At 54.5% G+C, this 17,622-nt stretch overlaps 1 protein-coding gene across 2 annotated transcripts in view; it reads left to right on the plus strand.

The window, feature by feature from the left end:
• The first annotated feature begins 1,721 nt into the window (after window positions 1–1,721).
• Kifc3 (kinesin family member C3) overlaps window positions 1,722–17,622 on the plus strand; it is a 32,547-nt gene continuing 16,646 nt past the window's right edge. Inside the window, exons 1-5 of one of the 2 annotated variants that reach the window (XM_090357574.1) lie at window positions 1,722–1,797; window positions 6,012–6,216; window positions 8,757–8,899; window positions 13,050–13,182; window positions 15,825–16,027. In XM_090357574.1, the coding sequence (XP_090213700.1) occupies window positions 6,051–6,216; window positions 8,757–8,899; window positions 13,050–13,182; window positions 15,825–16,027 (645 nt within the window). In that variant the 5' untranslated portion in view covers window positions 1,722–1,797; window positions 6,012–6,050. Of the gene's footprint in view, window positions 1,798–6,011; window positions 6,217–8,756; window positions 8,900–13,049; window positions 13,183–15,824; window positions 16,028–17,622 lie in introns of those variants that run through there. The other variant, XM_090357575.1, reaches the window with a different exon arrangement.

A 17,622-nucleotide genomic window follows, 5' to 3' on the forward strand; every position in this document is an offset into this window, starting at 1 on the left:
TGGAAGGAACGCATGGTTAATGTCAGTGTTGGAATCTTCAAGCAAAACAAGGCCTCTGATCTTCATGTTCAAAACTTTGAAGACTAAACCCTCTTCTGGCCCATCAATCAATAGGGATTTGCTTTTCTTCCTTTTTGGTGCCAGTTCTGGGGCTTGAACTCAGGACTTGGGTGCTGTCCCTGACCTTTTGTGCTCAAGGCTAGCACCTTATCACTTGAGCCATACCTCCACTTCTGGCTTTTTGGTGGTTAATTGGAGATGAGTTTCATGGATTTTCCTGCCAGGGCTGGCTTTGAACTGTAATCCTCAGATCTCAGTCTCCTGAATAGCTAGGATTACAGACAGCTACCAGTGTTTGGCTCAGCAAATAGAGATTCTTATTTAGAAATCCTAACAGACTCTTAGTTTGAAATCTCAAGTAATTTTGCTTGCATACAGCCTTGCAGGCCTGTTGGGGAATGGATTGGTTTCTAGAGGGAGACTTTGATATGGCTTTTCTCCCCCACAGAGAGGGCACCCTATCCATAGCCTGAGCTAGAACTCTCCAGGGGCCAAATTCCATGAAAGTCGAATTTCCAGTCTATTAGCCTTAGGAATCTCAGAAAATAGCACAGGGCAGCTGGGGAATCCTGACTGACCTGCTCTGGCATCCGGGACAATGATGCCCAAGCCCTTGGTTCTTCTCTGGTGCAGATTCTCCACCACCAGCTGAATGTTGGGCAGCCAGTAGAAGTCAGGCCCACCTGGTGGTGTCGTGCCTTCCAGGGCCTCCTGCTTCTGGGCCCCATCCTCTGCCAAGCAGGAAGGGGCAGGCTCAGCCCCCCCCCCCAATCCACTTATCTGGGGATCATCAAATTGAGCTGTGCTGGCTGTAGAGTTATTTCTTTCCCCTCCTTCCGCTCGCTAGAGGGGACAGACCCAGGCTGACTCAGTGCAGAACTAAATGCCTCCTCTGTTCAGGAGACAAAGAACAGAGTGGCTCCTCTTGGTCAGCTGTCTCTCTTGGCTGGCTGGGCCTGCTCTCCCCCGTGCCTCTTCTGAGCCACGTGAGGAGGTTTTTAAAGATGGGCTGGGAGCTGCTGCAATCCAGCCGTGTTCTCACCTTACCCCAATCCCAGCTCTGGAAGGTGTTCATTGGCTGGGGGTGGGGGTGGGCAGGCCCTGGGTGCCGCGGGGAGTGGGCACCTGTGTGTGTGCATGGCATAGCAGTGGGAGCCCTGTGCCCTGGAGCTTGTGACAGCGCCAGCACGTGGCGGTGTGCACCGGGCGTGCAAGCCAGTGTGTGCTTAGAATGGGAAGAAGGCATGGAGTCTGTGAGCTGCGTGCCAAGAGCCGGCCGAGTGCGCGAAAGTTTCGTGCTTGGGTTTACGGCGGCGCACGCGTGGGTGCACAGCGTTTCCCAGTGGATCGGCCCGGGTGGGAACCAGGGGGCCTGGCCGACAGCGGGCTCGAGGACGCGTGTGCAGGGGTGCGCCGCGCAGCCGGGTTGCACTGTGCGGGTCTAGGTTTCCGCGCCGGGCGTAGCTCGGGAGGCCGGCAGCGTGGCCGGCGCGCCCCCGCGAGTGCGCGCGCCCCGTGCTCCACTCGGTTGCCATGGGAACGCGCCGCGGCTGGAGTTAATCATTTCCTGTGGAAAGTGTGCGGGAGGGGCGGGGAGCGGGGCGGGAAGCGGGGCGGGGCGGGCGAGGCGGGCGAGGCGGAGGCGGAGGAGGCGTGGAGCGGCCTCCCGCCAGGCGGGCTGGGCCGGGCCGAACCCCGGGCGCAGCGGGGACGCCGAGATCCTGCCTCCAACGGGTGGTGAGTCGAGCCTGGGGCCCCCCGGGGGCCAGCTGGGCAGCCGGGCTCCGCTGGGCCTGCTGTTCCCTGCCCCCGCGCGCGCGCCTCGTCCAGGATGGCGCTGCCCGCAGGACCCCACTGCCGGGACCGGCGAGGGGCACGATCGGGCTGGGACCCCCAGCCCCTGCCCCTGGGCGCCGTCCAGCCCAAGCCATGGACTAGGCTGGGAGCTGGTTGTCGGGGCGGCGCGTCCCCTGCGATGGATCGCGGGAGCAGCGGAAGACCGGGGTTTGGCTCCTCCGGAGGGGGAGGGGAGGGGAGCCCTTACCTGGGGGGCTGCCAGTCCTGGGCACCGCCCGCACACCCCCTCTGCTGGGTGTCTCGCTGGGAGGCTCACCAGGCTACTCGGGGGGTCATTTGGCCCCTGCAGTCCAGGGCTGGGGTATGCCAGCTCCAAGGTGAGGAGGGAGGGCCTGGGCCCCACAGCCAGGAATTGAGCGTTGACAGCTGTAGCTGGGGGTCCCTTCAGGGGGCCCTGCTCGGTAGCCACCCCCTTTAGTCCCCTGGTGTGAGTTGGGGCTGAACTTGGGCTGGCCTTGTGAAGGCCCTGGCCTGGGAGATTTTAAGGAGCCAGCTACAGTCTTTTAAATTCTCAAGCACTCTGCCACCTCCCCCCACCCCCTTCCACCTCTCAATAAAGCATCTGAAGCTTGGGATTGTGACCACGGCTGGTCTGGTACCTTCCCTGGCTTTTCCTCTGCCCTGGGGCTGGGTAAGAACCTTGCTGGGACTGCTGCATTGCCCCTGTCCTTGATGAAGTAGTCTCTCCTTGGCCAGGAATGCAGCCCAGAACCAACGCTGGGCAGCCGCAGTGTTTGGACCATAGGGGACATGGGGTGGTGAGTTGTGCTTGTATGGTCACCAGAGGTCAGCGGGGCTTGAAATGGGGGTGGCCTGCAAAAGCTAGAACGTGTGACTGCATGCCGGCAAAGTCTCAGCCCATGCTGTCTAGTCCCCCCCCCCCCCCTACACACACACAGTGCTGTCCCCAGCAGCAGGCTTTGGGTGACTTATCTGTTCTCCACTTTTTGCAATGTCTCTAGTCTTGGGTGCTTGGGTGCAGTGTTGACTGTAGCTTGGCCACCCTCCCCTGAACCCCTGAAGGCATCGGCCCTCTGTATCCCACCAGCATTAGAGTAGAGGCACCAGCTGAGTTTCTTGCATATCCCAGCATTGTTGAGAACGGAACATGCGTTGCCTAACCTTGTATCAGCCTTGTCAGGTGGAGTTTTTCCCATTTTATAGATAGACATAATAAGACTCAGAGCAGCAAAGGAATTTTCCCAAAGCTCACACTGGGACTTAGCAACAGAGCCAGATTCTAGACAGGTCCCCTGAATCCTAGGTTGGTAAAAGTCCTAGGATACCAGCCTGGCGTCAAAACACTAATGCAAATGAGGAGGAGAGGGTGTCCTCACTCTCTTGGCCTAGAACCCTGGACTTGAGATCCCGTGACACTTGACCTTCGCACCCTCCCAGTAGCCAAATTTAGCAACTTTTTCCTTTCAGGGTTTCTTACACACCCTTCCTCTTTCTTCTGGACATCTTCCTGACTGTGTCTCCAATTTCCGTTTCTGATAGCATAGAAGCATGGTCACCCCCTGCTCCTGTCCACCCACTGGATTGAGCTGATTTTACCTGACATCTTCTCTGTCAGCCATTGAACAGCCCTGCCAAGGAGCTGGGCTTGCAGGGGCCCTGTCTTTCTTGTGTTTTTCCTTTGATCTGAAAGGTTGGTTCTCCATTCAGCTCTGTGTCTAAAGCCTTAGGGGTTCCTTCTATCCCCCTCCATTTTTTCACTCTACCCTGCTCCATTTCTGGGTGTTGGTGGTACTGGGGCACGTATTTGTATTAGCCAATATCCTTTAGCTCATATTCCTGTCCCCTTTCCCACCTCCTCCAAGCTGCTCTTCCTCAGTTAAGGAAGAGACTCTGACCCCGTTCTCCCAGGCTCAGCCCTACAAGCACCAGACTGCACAGCTTCAGGCTTCCTGACCCAGACTTGGACTTCCTTGCCTCCCCATGCTTCATTCATTCGTGTCCCTCTGCCCATTAGGTTGCTTCTACTTGTTCTAAATAGCAGATCCTCCACCTTCTTCCCCTCTCCTTCCCATGCTAGCCAAACTTCCCCAAAGAGAAGGAAATCATTGTTTCCTCTGGCTCTCACCCCACTTTTCAGCCTTCCTGAACCTTCCTGAAGCAAGAAGTCTTGCTTGGAATCCTTCACGTGTGTGTGTGTGTGTGTGTGTGTGTGTGTGTGTGTGTGTGTGTGTGCGCGGGCGCGCGTGCGCATGTGCTGTTACTGGTGTTTGAATTCAGAACCAGGGCGCTGACCCTGAGTTATTTTACTCAAGGATGGTGCTCTTTGAGTCATAGCTCCCTTTCCAACTTTTTGGGAGTTCATTGCCCTGGCTAGCTTTGAACCACAAGTCTCAGATCTCAGCCTCCTGTGCAGCTAGAATTATAGGCATGAGCCACTTGTACCTGGCTTTCTGCCTGTTATACACTTGGATATGACCATCTGACCATCTCCTCTTTTCCACTTGCACTCTGGTGACTTCTGAGGACTCGGTATGTACCTGGGCACCTGCCACCTTCTTGACCTTCCTTCTCCAGCATCTTCCCACACAGGACAGTGGGCCCTCCTCTAGTGCTTCTCTTCTTGCTCAACCTTTGGCAATTGCATTCTTAACCTTTGACAGTGCTTTTGTTCCCAGCCTTTAGCTCCGAGTCTTGATGTGTAACCCTGACCTCTCCTCTAGCCCTGACCTCTTTTGTATATATAGTTCAGGACTTTCCTCTGCTAAGCCTCTGGTGTGGGTGTAGCTACAGGCTGTGGGGCTAGGGGGCTTCAGAAATAGGTGTGGTAAGCCTCGTTCTCAGGAGCCTAAGCAGGTCAGGGAAGGTAAGTCCTGTTCAAGGACATGTTTTTGCTGGCAGACAGGAAGTACTTGCCTCAAGAGCAATGAGGAGAGTGGTCCACAACCCAGATAGCTCCAGAGGAAGTATTTGGCTGCCCGCAATTTGGTCTTTTCTGTTGTTGTCTCACCATATAGCGCAGGCTCACCTTGAACCCATTGTGTATAGGCTAGGTTGATCTCAAACTCATGATCTTCTTGGTCCAGCTTTCTGAGTGCTCAGATTATAAACATGTGCTCCAAGTCAGTATGAAAGCAAAAGTCCATGTTGCCTCTCCGACCTGACTTCAGTTCTGTTGTTGGCACCACTGGCTGGTATAGGAGTATAGCTCAGTTCATTTGAATGCCCTCAGAGCTGCTCTGCACACAGTTGGTGCTCAACAAAGACTTGAACTACAGAAGAGGATTGTGATTTGACGCCAGCCTGGACTATATAGTGAATCCCTGTCTCACAAAACAAACCACAGAACCCTCCTCCCAATCCCCCCATGACCCCAAAATCTTGTGTGGTGAATGAAGCTCCGACAGGGCTTTTACTCCTAAACGTGCTTCCCACCTCACCTCCATTTCCACACCATCTGTTGGCGTCTGGCACACCCTTCAGTTTCCCTGCCTTCTACTCACATTGTGAGGTCTCTTACCTGTGTCTTCTTTTTTCTGACATGGAGCTTTGAAACCAGATTTCTCAGATTAAAAAGGATCCCTGGTGGGTTCCTAGAATGAGAGAATCTTTGCCTCTCACACCTGGCAGGGTGTCTGCGCCACCCGGGGTGCAGAGTGGTTATTCCAGTGTGTGACAGAGCTGCCTGTAAGAGAATTTGCTGTGTATAAACCCAGTTTATCACAGCCAGGGTCCCCAGGGAGCCCCTCTTCAGTGCAAGCTAATAGAGCGTTGTCCATTGGGCCACAGGCCTGGGTCAGAGGAGCATAGTGGCTGAGGGTTAATTTAGCATACCACAGAGTGCAATTAGAAAACGCCACGTCTTGCAGAAAAGGAATTTAAGACTTACCACTGGGGTGCTTCGGGCTCCTGGCGCTTCCTCTGTGTGAGGCTTTGGTCTGGCATGTGCCCCTTCGGGAGATAAGATGGAGATCTCCATAGCAATGGCAGGCCCTCCCTAAGTCCTGTTAGGACTTAGTCTGAGCACCATCAAAATGAAGAGTGAAGAGGGTCCCTTTCCCTCTCTGAACCCAGGGTTCCTGGGGGATGCTGGCCAGATCCTTGTCAAGCCCGTCTCCCTTTGCTCTGTTCCACAGGCTGCCCGGACCCCAGAGGAGGCCGCCGTGCCTCGGGCCATGGTCCCCTCCCGCAGGACGTGGAACCTGGGAGCCACGCCCTCACTGCGGGCCCTGTGGAGAGTGGGCCGAGCCCCGGAGCCCGAGCTGGGGATGGCTCGCCCCGCCCCAGCCAGCCCAGCCTCCCGCCCTTTCCCACACACCGGCCCGGGGAGGTTGAAAACTGGTGAGTCCGCATTTTTAAAATGCCTCTTTATTTCCCTTCCTTCCTCCAGATCCCTGAGATGAGACTGAGGTTTCTTGGTTCCTAAACTCAGAGCTGTCAGGTAATTACAGGGTAGCCGGCAGCCGGGCCGGGCGGGCGTCAATCTCCAGAGCTCCTTCGCTGCGCCCTGCCCGGGAGGAGGGCAAGGGCTTGGAAGCGGGTTAAACTTTTTTAACAGTCTGCAGTGCCCGGGGAAGCAGCCACGTTCTCCCTGGCACAGCCAGGTCTAGGGGGGGGTCCTGGCGATCTTGCTGGGGGCTCACCGGTGTCTACCGGAGGCTGGTAAACAAGGTAGGTGAAGTGGCAGCCCGGCTGGGCGTCCTGTGTGGCACTGACACCTGATCCCGCCCAGGCTTGCCCCGTGTTGGTATGAGATGTGGGTGGACTCCGTCGGGATGGGGTTGCGCTGTGCTCTGGCTTAGTCCTGCGACAGCCCCTGGTGGCTTCTGTAGAGACCCGGACAGCAGGTGTTCAGGAAGAGCGTCCCCCTGGGTGTGGGCCCCTGCTGTCCTCTGGGGAGCTTTCAGTGCCAGCTCCCCTTTCTGGGTCATGTCCCAGGTGCTGTGAAGGGAGCAGCATCTCTGATTGGGGGTGAGGCCTGGATTGCCCTGAGACCCTCTCCTGCCTCTGCTAGCTTGGGTGGATGTCACTGGTTGTGTGGGGAGATGACTCTCCAAGCCAGCTAGACTTCCGGAGTTTGCTGACTTTGGCTTCTGAGCTGAAGGGAGAGGGTTCAGATTACTAGTCTGTCCCTCTGGGCCATCCTTAGGTCTAAAGCCATCAGGATACAGAAAGGGAAACTGAGGCATGGCATACTTTGTTTTCTTCCTCTACATTTGCTCCTTCAGTGGTGGCCACAGCAGTGCCTTACAAGGTCTCCCAGCTTCTGTACCTGTCTGAAGCAGACACTGGGTTCTCCTTAACATTAGACGCAGGCTGGGGGCGGTGGGGGTGGGTGGATGACCCTGGAAGCCTCCAGGAACAGCCTCAGGCTTGTGACTAGAGAGACCTGGTCATCTGAAAGAGGCAGATGGTTTCTCTTGCTCCCCATGAGCTATCCTAAGGAGTGCATAAATGTGATATGAATATGGCTTCTCTGGTTACAAAATAAAGCAATAACATTTCCTCTTGGAAAAAATTTAAAACCCTACAGAAAAATGTCACAGCATTTTACATATTTCTTTCCAGTTGTATTTATGTATATGTGTGCAAATACATGTGCATGTATAGATCTTTGAAAATCTGTATAATGGCACATAGACTTTTACTTTTTGGGTGGGTCAGTTGTGGAGCTTGAACTCGAGGCCTGGGTGCTGTCCCTGAACTTGTTTGCTCAGGGCTAGTGCTCTACCACTTTGAGCTACAGTGACAATTACAGTTTTCTGATGGTTAACTGGAGATGAGAGTCTCATGGGCTTTACTGTCCAGGCTGGGTTTGAACCTCGATCATTACATCTCAGCTTCGTAGGTAGCTAGGATTATAGGTTTGAGCCACCGCGCCTGGCTGACTTTTGACTCTGGCTGGCTTTTAGGCGAAGGCCAAATAAAATACCCCATATGAAATGCAAGCCTAGCACTGGGGAGGGGCTCAGCCCCTGAGCTCTGAGGTTTCCCCCCACCCCTCACCACCCACTTTCTCCCTTATTGCCATCTTGAGAGGGGTGATTACAAGAGTCGGTGCAGGGGATTTGTGTGCTGGCTCGGGCTGAGCACATCTTTGATCTTCTGGTTCTTTGCCTGTGAGACAGAGAACATTCTCCTCCCTCCTTGGTAGTCATTAGATTGTCACCCTGATGACCTGTGCTGACCACTTCCTGTGTGCTTGGCTTGGCATCAAGTAGGCACTTTGTCTTGGCACTGAGTAGGCACCTTCTGTGTTTGATCTTATTCAGGCCTCACCTGAGGGCTGTGTGGCTGGTTTGTTGTTCCCAGCTTCCAGATAAACACAGTGAGGATCCAGAAAGCATTGGGTCCAGTGCCTGGCCCTCAGAACCTCTGTCCACCCCGGGGCAGTAGTCCTGCAGTATGCCTTGTCTTGGCTGCCGTGGGAGTGTCAAGCCCATAAGCAGAGCCAGGTGCCAAGGCCCGAGGGAACTCAGTTTAGCTGGCTCTCTAAGTATGCTCTTTTGGTGAAAATGGGAACCAGGCCACCCAGTGTGGGTTTTGGTCTTAATAAAAGCTGGGCAGAAATTGCCACCTAGAGGCAGCTTGGGTAATGATGCCACAACCCTGGGGTGCACCTCACTGCTGGCATTGGCTTCTGGCTGCTTTCCACAGAGGCTTATAAGCAAGTGGGAGTCCCTAATGCTACTGTGTGGGAGGGGAATCCCTTAGAGGTATCTTAGCGCCCTCCAGAAACAAATCTCCAGGGGGGCATTTGGCAATGCCCAAGTGCCTTTGCGCGTAAGAGCATGTGAAGTGAGGGGGAGGGGGGACCTGATGGTCATGGTGCACAGTGGTCCGCAGCCAGCTGTCCCACTTACCTCTCTGTGCTGGGACAGGGCGTGGAAGAGACACCCCAGTCAGCAGTGACGAGGACCCCAGCACCCGGATTGCCGCTCGCCCTGCCCTGGCACAGTGCAGAGCCCTCAGTGTGGACTGGGCGGGCCCAGGGAGTCCCCACAGGCTCTACCTGACCGTGCAGGTAAGCTCAGAGGCCCTCTACAAGTGTGTGTGTGTGTGTGTGTGTGTGTGTGATTTTGGGGGTGTGAACTGGAAGGCGCTGGCTCCCCCGTTCCTCTGGCATGCCTGTGTGTGGTGGAACATTTGTCCCATCCTGCGTGCAGCAGTTGGCTTCCTCAGCTATCACTGGGCTGATCTTTGGGGAGGTGACCCGGTCTTCCAGCCACGCCCTGGCTGAGGTGTTGAAGTGGGAAGCTGAGATGGGCTGAGAGGAAGGAGGTGCCGGGAGAACAGGCTGGTGTGAGGTAGCTGTTCCTGTCTGCTCCAGCCTGTGAGTCTGGACCATTGATCCCATTTCCTTGTTTGAAGTGGGAATCACATCTAGACAGGGTCTTTATCAGAACTCCGGTTCCTTCCTCCTGCAGTTACCATTGACTTTCTGCCTGTATGTGCTGGTACAGGGGCTTGGTACTGGGCCTCTAGCTTGGTTTTTTTGTTCACAGCTGATGCTCTCCCATGTGAGACATGAGCCATGCCCCTGCTTCTATTGTTGTTGTTTTGGAGTTGTTTTTTTTTTTCTGCTAGTGAATTGGAGATAAGCATCTTTCCGATGTGTCTGTGCAGCTGGTTGTGAACTGTGATCCTTTGAGCTCAGCTTCCCGAGTAGCTACACTTTCAGGCATGAGCCCCCATGCCCGGCTTATCATTGACTTTTATAGGCACATCTTAGAGAGCTGTGTGTGCTTGGTGGTAGAAAACAGCAAATAAAGATAGGTGCTATCACGAAATACAGACATTGAACATCTGATTGGTTCTTTTAATCTAAATTTCAAGATAAAGGCACGATATTTTTCTGAATTGTGTGCGTGAAAGAAGGGAAACTCAAAAGTGAAGTCACTTGCTGCTGGTCACACAGTGAGCCCCAGAGCTAAACCCCTGAACACAACTAACTTTATAATCCATGGCATTAAATCACTGTGCAGAGATACAATCTTTACAAACTGAATGCCCTCAGTTATGGTCTTCTATCTTTGAAGGGTTTGGTGTTTATGTTTTCAAGACAACCTCTTTATTACATTTATATGACTTCTATCATTTCTACATACTATTCTGTGATTGGCTTTTCCCCCCAAGAGCCTATCCTATGGATATCAAGGTACAGAAAACTACCTCTTTTTTTCTATTTTTCCAGTCCTGGGGCTTGAATTTGGGGCCTGAGTCCTGTCCTTGGGCTTTCTCAAGTTTAGAGCTCTACCACTTTAGCCACAGCACCATTTCTGGCTTTATCTGTGTATGTGGTATTGAGGAATCGAACCCGGGACTTCACACATGCGAGGCAAGCATGATTCCACTAGGCCAAACTCCCAGTACCATCCTCATGCTTTTGAACTATTGTATAATATTCACTTGAGGATTAACCATAAATTACAGTTGGGTTGTATGTATGGAGCGTCTACCTAGCATTCTTGAGGCCCTGTGTTTGATCCTTAGCACTGCAAATATATATGTATTTTATTCCTGGTCCTCTGTGGTCTTCTGCCTGCAGAGAGCTCCTAAAACTTCACTGAGATGGCTTTGAATGTTTTTGGGGCATCCCATTTTTCACTAGTGCTCAGGAAGTACCAGTTGTGTGCCAGGCACAGCCAATACAGGGAAGGAGAGAAATGAGCGAGGCTATCTAGTGGGGGCGCCAGAGAGTCAGCCGAGAATCACAAATCAGTGGCAGACAATGAAGTACCAGGGTTAGTTGGGGTATTGCTCAGACACCCTGAGAAAGGTATGGCTGAGAGAGACCACCATCCCTCACAATCTTCCCATGTTCCCTGGGCACAGGTCTGGCAGGCAGGGCATTTACACATGGGCTCATGCACCTGACCGGGGCAAACCAAGGTCTTAGAGCCCCTGATGAGGGTAAGGTCACAGTTGATGTTTCTGGAGACCGTCTGGTGTTTCACAGCATTTCCTGGGCCTTCTACAAGAGGATCTTCCTCAGGATCTGAAAGGTCTGGGAAGAGAGCGGCTCTGGCAAGAGGAGGGTTAAAGAGCTGTTCCTAACCCTGACTGGCTAGAGCCACTGGTAGTTAAATCGGGAGGCTGTGGTCAGGAACCTCCAGCCCCCAGCTGGGTGGTGGCTCTGTTCTTGAGTTTTGATTATGGGGTGTTGGGCTGTGGTTGTAGCCAAACCCTGGGGTCAGCAGATCTGCTAAGGATTCATCTCAGAGGCTGCCTCCAGCTATGGCTTCCAAGTTCACATCCTTCCACGCCTCTGTTTATGAGTGTGGCAGGGCCAGGGATGTAGAGCCACTGAGGTGACCTGGGCTGGGAGTGGGGGGGGGGGAAAGAAGTTACACTTGGTGACCTCAGCCTCTGCTTCAGTAGCAAAAACCTATGGTGCTGCTCTGTCCCAAAGGCTCTGCAGAAATTCCCCACCTCCCAGGCCACCCACCCTTCCAGTCTCTCGGCGTGCAGCCCAGAAATAGTGTAACCTTTGCTCCGGCCAGTTAGCAAATGGAAACTTCCAGATGCTGCTGTCATTGCCACCTCCAGCCAGCATGGTCGTGATGGGGTGGCAGTTGGTCAAAGGGCAAGGACAAAAATAAAGTCAAAGGGAATTGTCTTTTAGGTACAAGAGGGGAAGGAGAGCTAGGGGTGGACTAAATGGCCCGCTCAGGCCACTTTTCAATTCTTTACAACTTTTGATTGGCCTTTTAATGTGCACAGATGGTGAGCACAGCCTCATGTCTCTTCGGTGTGAGGGCTAGTTCTTCAGTTCCTCTGCCCACTAGTGCAAAGAGGTGGGGGTTATTATTATTTCTAGATGAGCGAAGGAGCTGCAGGGGTGGTGCTTGTTCACAGCCACATCATACAGGTGACATGCCACCTCCCTGGTTCATCTCCCATTCCAAGCTGAGTTCTGTTGCTTCTTCCCTCCCCCCTGTACTGAGGGTTTGCTTGCTTGGCTGGTACCTTAACACTTGAGCCATGTCTCTCCTGAATAGCTACACTTAACAGACGTGAGCCACGGGTTGGGTGCCTTGGTTGAATGGTTTCTGTTTTTCTTATAATGTAAAGCTTCTTTGTTTTTGACTAGAGGATGCAAGGTTACTACAAAACAAAACAAAACAAAACAAAAAACTATCTTCTTTTTCCCCCCCCAGGCCTGGGGCTTGAACTCAGGACCTGGGTACTGTTCCTGATCTTTTTGTTCAAGGCTAGCACTTTGTCACTTGAGCCACAGCGCCATTTCTAGCTTTTTTGTGTATATGGTACTGAGGAATTGAACCCAGGGCTTCATGTATGCTAGGCAAGCACTCTACCACTAAGCCTTATTCCCAGTCCCTGTCTTCTGCCTCTTATTCCAGACATTTCCCAGGACTTTAAACAGTAAACTGAGATTGTTTTATAAGGAGAAATATTCAAATGCCGGAAGAGGCTGGTGTAGAGGGATGAGCTACCTTTTCTCTTCTCCCTTTCCTGTTTAGAAGTTTCTTTGTATTCTCTGAAGCTGAAATGTCTTATCACCCTAGCCCGTGCAGAACTTATTACTTTCTGGGTGACTTCCATGGGCCGCCCTTCCCAGGCCAAACCACTACTGTCAAGGCGTCGCCTTGGGTGAGCTGTGGTGATGTCTCTGGACAAAGCTCCCTGCCCTGTTTTCTGTCTATCTGCTTGGCAACAGCTCCCCAGCCTTCTTTGGTTCTGTCCCTCCTTGACTTGGAGTCCGATGCAGCATCTGGATAACCCCATGAGGTGGGGATTGAAGGAGGCAGGGCGAGCTGGGGCGGCCATCTGTAGGCTGGGCCATTTGCCAAGGGGTAGCAGCTACATCGGGAGTTGTCTTGTGATGGATGGGGGGTAGAGGGAGATATTGGACAAGTGCCTCTGGACAGTGGCTGGTAAGTGTGAAGACAAGCAGATTTCTGTATTGGTGTTTCCTGTTCCATGGAACCTAGGGACAGCTGAGGGTCCCTGGGGTTCTTTAGACTGTGCTGCCAGTGGCTTGCTGTGGGCTCTCGGACATGGGGCCCCATCTTCCCCTCCCCACACAGTGGAGGGCTTGGCCCAGTGGGTTCCTGCCCACTTGGGCTGCACCAGGGCCTCATCCCTCCTGGAGAGGGTCCCCTCTCTAGCTCTGTCCCCTTCATGTAAGGATTCTGATTGTGTCTTGGCAGCAGGCCCTGCAGGACAAGGGGTACGAGAGCAAGAGTCAGGGGACAAAAGAAGACAAACTCCTGAAGAGGCCAGCCCCCAGGCGGGACCGTGAGGCCCCGGAAGCTGGTGGCAGAATGAATATAGAGAAAACAGGTAAAGGAGGTCAGCCCATGGGCCTGGAACGCTCTGACCAAGCCAGCACAGCTCCCACAGCTCTCAGCTGTCCCTACGCCCTGCCTTTTCCACCTGGAGGTGGCCCAGCCAGACTACCTGACACGAACTCGAGGTCCCAGCTTCGGGCTCCCTGGTCCAGGGGCAGTGTTGTCTGTCCCTCATCCCTCTGCCCCTGCCAGGGCTACCAGGGCCCCACCCAGTGATAAGAGGCCTTAGCCAGCAGGGGCTGGGGTTGTATTTCCCTACTTTTTTTTTGTCTTTTCCGGGTGCCTGTCAAAAGCAGGGCATGGGTGGCAGCCTCCCAGACGCCACCACGGTCCGCAGAGAGACCTGGCTCACTTGCTGTCTCTGTGTCCTGGCCTCAGGGGAGGGGTCCAGAGGCTCCCCCTCTCCCAGGACAGGGCTTTGATTCTACTGCCTGAGCACTGAGGAGAAGGAGCTGGCAGCTCTGCTTTCCCTTGGCAGTACTGCACTGTTCTGGAAAAGCTTCCTTGGCTCCCAGAGGCTGCCTGTTTCTGGAGGATTCTGTGGACCCCTTTGTAATCTAGGGAATGTGTGCCAGGATTCCTCTAAGCCCAATGACCCCTGGAGGGACCATATTGGGGCACCTGGAAAGCTAGGAGTGCACGGAGGAAGGCACTGGTCTTGCGATTGCCTCCTGTTGACACGTGTGGGTGAATTTGCTGGCTGCTGGCTGTGGTCACTCAGTCCTCTAGGCTGACCCCCAGCTGTGTCCTCCAGCTTGGGCCCTCCTGTGTTCAGGCAGGTGTAGGAGTCTGGCTGAGGGACACCCCAAAGGGGAAGATCATCTCTCTTTCGCAGAGAGGCCGGGCCTCCCCACCCCTCCTGAGCCCCAGGTCCTGTGCTGGCTGGCACCTTAGAACACAGCCCTCAGGGGTGGTGTGTGGCACCTCTGCCTGAGTCCCTTGGGCCTCACTTTGTCGTCCTCCTCCCTTTCCCTTCCTAGATCTCCCTTAGCTGCTTCTGGATCCTTCTTCCCCTCCAGGGCCCACAAGCCCCTTTTAGCTCCTGGCATCTGTGCTGAGGTTCTGTTGAGGCTCACTGGGATGGGTGCAGGGTGGTCAGAGCCTCCTACGTCAGGAGCTGTGCCCTGAATGACGGGGCTCCTGAGGCTTGTGTGTCCCCCAGCTAACCACCTAGGCTCCTTTCCCAGCCCTGGCTTCAAATCAGATACACTGTCCCCATTTCCCATAGGAAGCCCCCAATGGGGCCCTGTATGGCCCTCTGAGGGACAGAGGTGGCTCTCTCGGGTAGAAGCCAGGGCATTCTGTATCACACTGCAGCAGTCTGTGGAGGGTCACACTGGTCACACTGTACCCGTGGCAGCCCCGTGTGTGGGTCTAGAAGCATCTGTCTGTCCTCACACTTTCTAGAACAGATCATAGGAGCTTGGCCAGTTGTGTGTGACTAGTGTGCTAGGTCACATGCAGGCCACACAGCCAGGATCACTGTCCAAGCAGAGGGCTCACTGGTCAGCAGAGTCCTCTCTACTCTTCACTCTGGGGAGCTTTGTGGGTTCAGCCCTCAGCTCTCTGGAAGAAACTGGCTCCTGGGTATTCTTCCTATCCCCAGCCCTCCCTCCAGCCCCCGCTGGGACTGTCCAGTGTGTCCCAGCTGCAGCCACTACTTCCATTGCCTTTTGCTGCTGGCCAGGGGGCTCTGTAGACCCAGGCCCCACTTGCTCCCTGCCATTAGATACAGGTAGTCTCTTTCCACCGCCGTGAAAACCAGGTAGGTAGGCTCATTGGCCAGCAGCTACCCTACCCCTGCACACTTTGCTCTGGGAAGCTTTGAGGGGCCACTGTGGGGAGGAGACAAATCTCTTCCTCTTCTTCCCTGCCACCCTCACCCAGCTCCCGTGAACTGCTACCAGCTCCCTCACCTGCAGGGGCCAGGCTCCTTCTTGGCACTCTAGGAGCAGGCTGTGACAAGTGCCCCAGGCCCCCCTAGCAGGTCATGGGCCTTGATTCCATGTCTTCGTCCATTGTCCATGTGTCTGTCTTCTCTCTTGCCCCTGGTGACAGGACAGTGGAAGGCGTGGGAGGAGGAGGACTCAGGCTGAGGCCCCACCTGGCTCCCCGGTATTTACCCCATTCCTTGTGCCTGTGTGGTCCCCACGTGCAGGCGTGTCACCCCCCCTCCCCCAGAGCTGGCCTGGCTGCTCCTGCCCCATGGGCTGGTCTGTCTGTCCTGGTCTGTCATGCTTGCACATGCTCCCCTTGTCCCCTCTCTCTGCACAGGTGACTACTTCCTGCAGGGGCCATCTGGGGAGCCCCTCCCCAAGCCTGTGTTTTCTGGGTGGAATGTCTTTGCCAGAGGCAATTGGCCTTGAGTCCATCCATGGCAGGGGGGCCTGGCCCCTAAGTCCTGGAACTCACTTTAAGAGGAATCAGTCTTGGTTTAGGGGCAGTTTTGTCTCCCCTGAAGGACTTCCTCTGAGGCGATAATGGAGGTCCCTGCTGACCCCCCCGTCCCGCTGCTGCCTCTAGCCCCTACTCCTGCTTGCATTTTCCCCAACCCCAACCGTCTGCCCTGCTGTGATGGGCCCTTGGCCCATGCAGGACCTGAGGCCCTGCTCATCGCAGCTCCTTTGCTCGTAGGTGGGCGGCTCTTTGGCAGCGGGAGGTGCTCCAGCCTGTCGGGGTCACCAGGTGCGGCCCCTGTGGTGCACAGGATGGTGGAGGCCATGTCCCAGCTCCAGGAGGAGAAATGCCAGCTTCAGGAGGAGCTGGTGGTCCTGCGGGAGAGGCTGGCCCTCCATGACAGTGACCAGCAAGCCACATCTATCCAGCTGCAGAACCAGGTACTGGGAGGCAGGGATGGGCAGGGCAGGTCAGAGGTGACCGCCTGGCCGCCTGGGCTGCACCAGGCCCTTGGAATGATAGAAGATAGATGGAGGCTCTTGTCCTCTTGGGAGGATGCAGGAGGGCGGGCCTCTGGTTCCTGCCATAGACCGCTCTCCCGTCCTGCCTCTCCTGCTCTGTTTCTTGGGCCTGTACCTGCCCCTCAGAAGTGCAGTCTCCTGGAATCTCCTGTCTCTCTGGCTGCCTGTGTCTCCTCCGTATGTCCGCATCCCCGACCCTGTCAGCCAAATCATCCTCATGTGGGCTCCGGTGCCATGGCCAGGTGACAGGATCCCTGAGCAGGGCCCTCTATTGACAGTGCTGCTGTGAGGTGGCCCCTCAGTCTTTTTCTGTCCCATGAGCCAGCAGAGGGACACCACTGGGTGCCATGGCTTGAACTCAACTCAGAGGAGGCAGAATATGCACATGCATTTCTCCTGGCTGGTCCTGGGCTTGAACTGGGGGCTTGGACACTATCCCTGAGCTAGTTTTTGCTCAGGGCTGGTTACTCTACCACTTGAGCCACAGAGCCACTTGTGTTTTTTTTTTTTTCTGTCATCGGAGATAAGAATCTCACAGACATTTCTGCCCAAACTGGCTTCAAACCACAATCCTCAGATTTCAGCCTCTGGGGTAGCTATGATTACAGGTATGAACCACCAGCTTCTTCTGGCTCTTCTCCAGAGCTACTCCTCATGTACCTCTCCTCTCGCCGTACTTGACTGACACCCCACTAATGGGCAGCTCGTGGACAGCTCTGTGTTCCTCCTACCTGCCTCGGGCCTACTTCTGGTTTGTGTAGCTCTAGATCAAGGCACGGGGCTGGGTACCAGGGACATCCAGGAGAACAGGTGGCTCCTGCTCTGGGGAGGCTCAAGTCTGGGGAGGATTGTGCACCTGTTGCAGACTTGTAAAGGGAGAGGGACAGGGCTCTGCAGAACGGGAATCTGCGTGCTTGGGGCTGCCACTGGGGAAGGTATTCTGAGCAGCCAGGGAACAGCCAGTGCGCAGGCCTGGTAGAAGTGGGAATGGTGGTTAATGCAGGCTCCGGGTGCTTCTCTGGGGGGCTGGGGTTGGTCCAGGGCCTGTCCTGCAGCACACACCCTTAGCCCAGGGCAGCTCTGCCCCTCCTAGGGTGGGCTTCCTAGATACTGTCTTTCACATGAGTGTGTGTCCATTGTTTCGAGACAAGGAAGGATTCACTGTGGATCCCAGGCTGGCTTCACACTCGGTGATTCCCCCTCCTGAGTGCTGGGATTACAGGAGTGCACCGCCATACTTGGCTCTAGTCTATTGCTGTTTTGAACAGCTTTGTTGAGGTAGAATTCACATGGCCAAAAAATTCATCTTTTTAAGGCAGATTAGTGGTCCTAAGTATATGAAAATCAGGAGTACCTTTGGCGTTATCGAATATTTGGCTGTTTTTTTAATCACCTTCATTTTTAATTTAGTTATTTAAAAGTTAAATAATTTTATTAGTATTTGAATTTTAAACCTGCAAGTCACTCTTCTGCTGACCCCTATCTCCAGCCCTGGGCATCTGATAATCTACTTT

This window comes from Megascapheus bottae, chromosome 24, assembly GCF_031878675.1.
Source record: "Megascapheus bottae isolate mThoBot1 chromosome 24, mThoBot2.hap1, whole genome shotgun sequence".
NCBI classification, from domain to species: domain Eukaryota; kingdom Metazoa; phylum Chordata; class Mammalia; order Rodentia; family Geomyidae; genus Megascapheus; species Megascapheus bottae.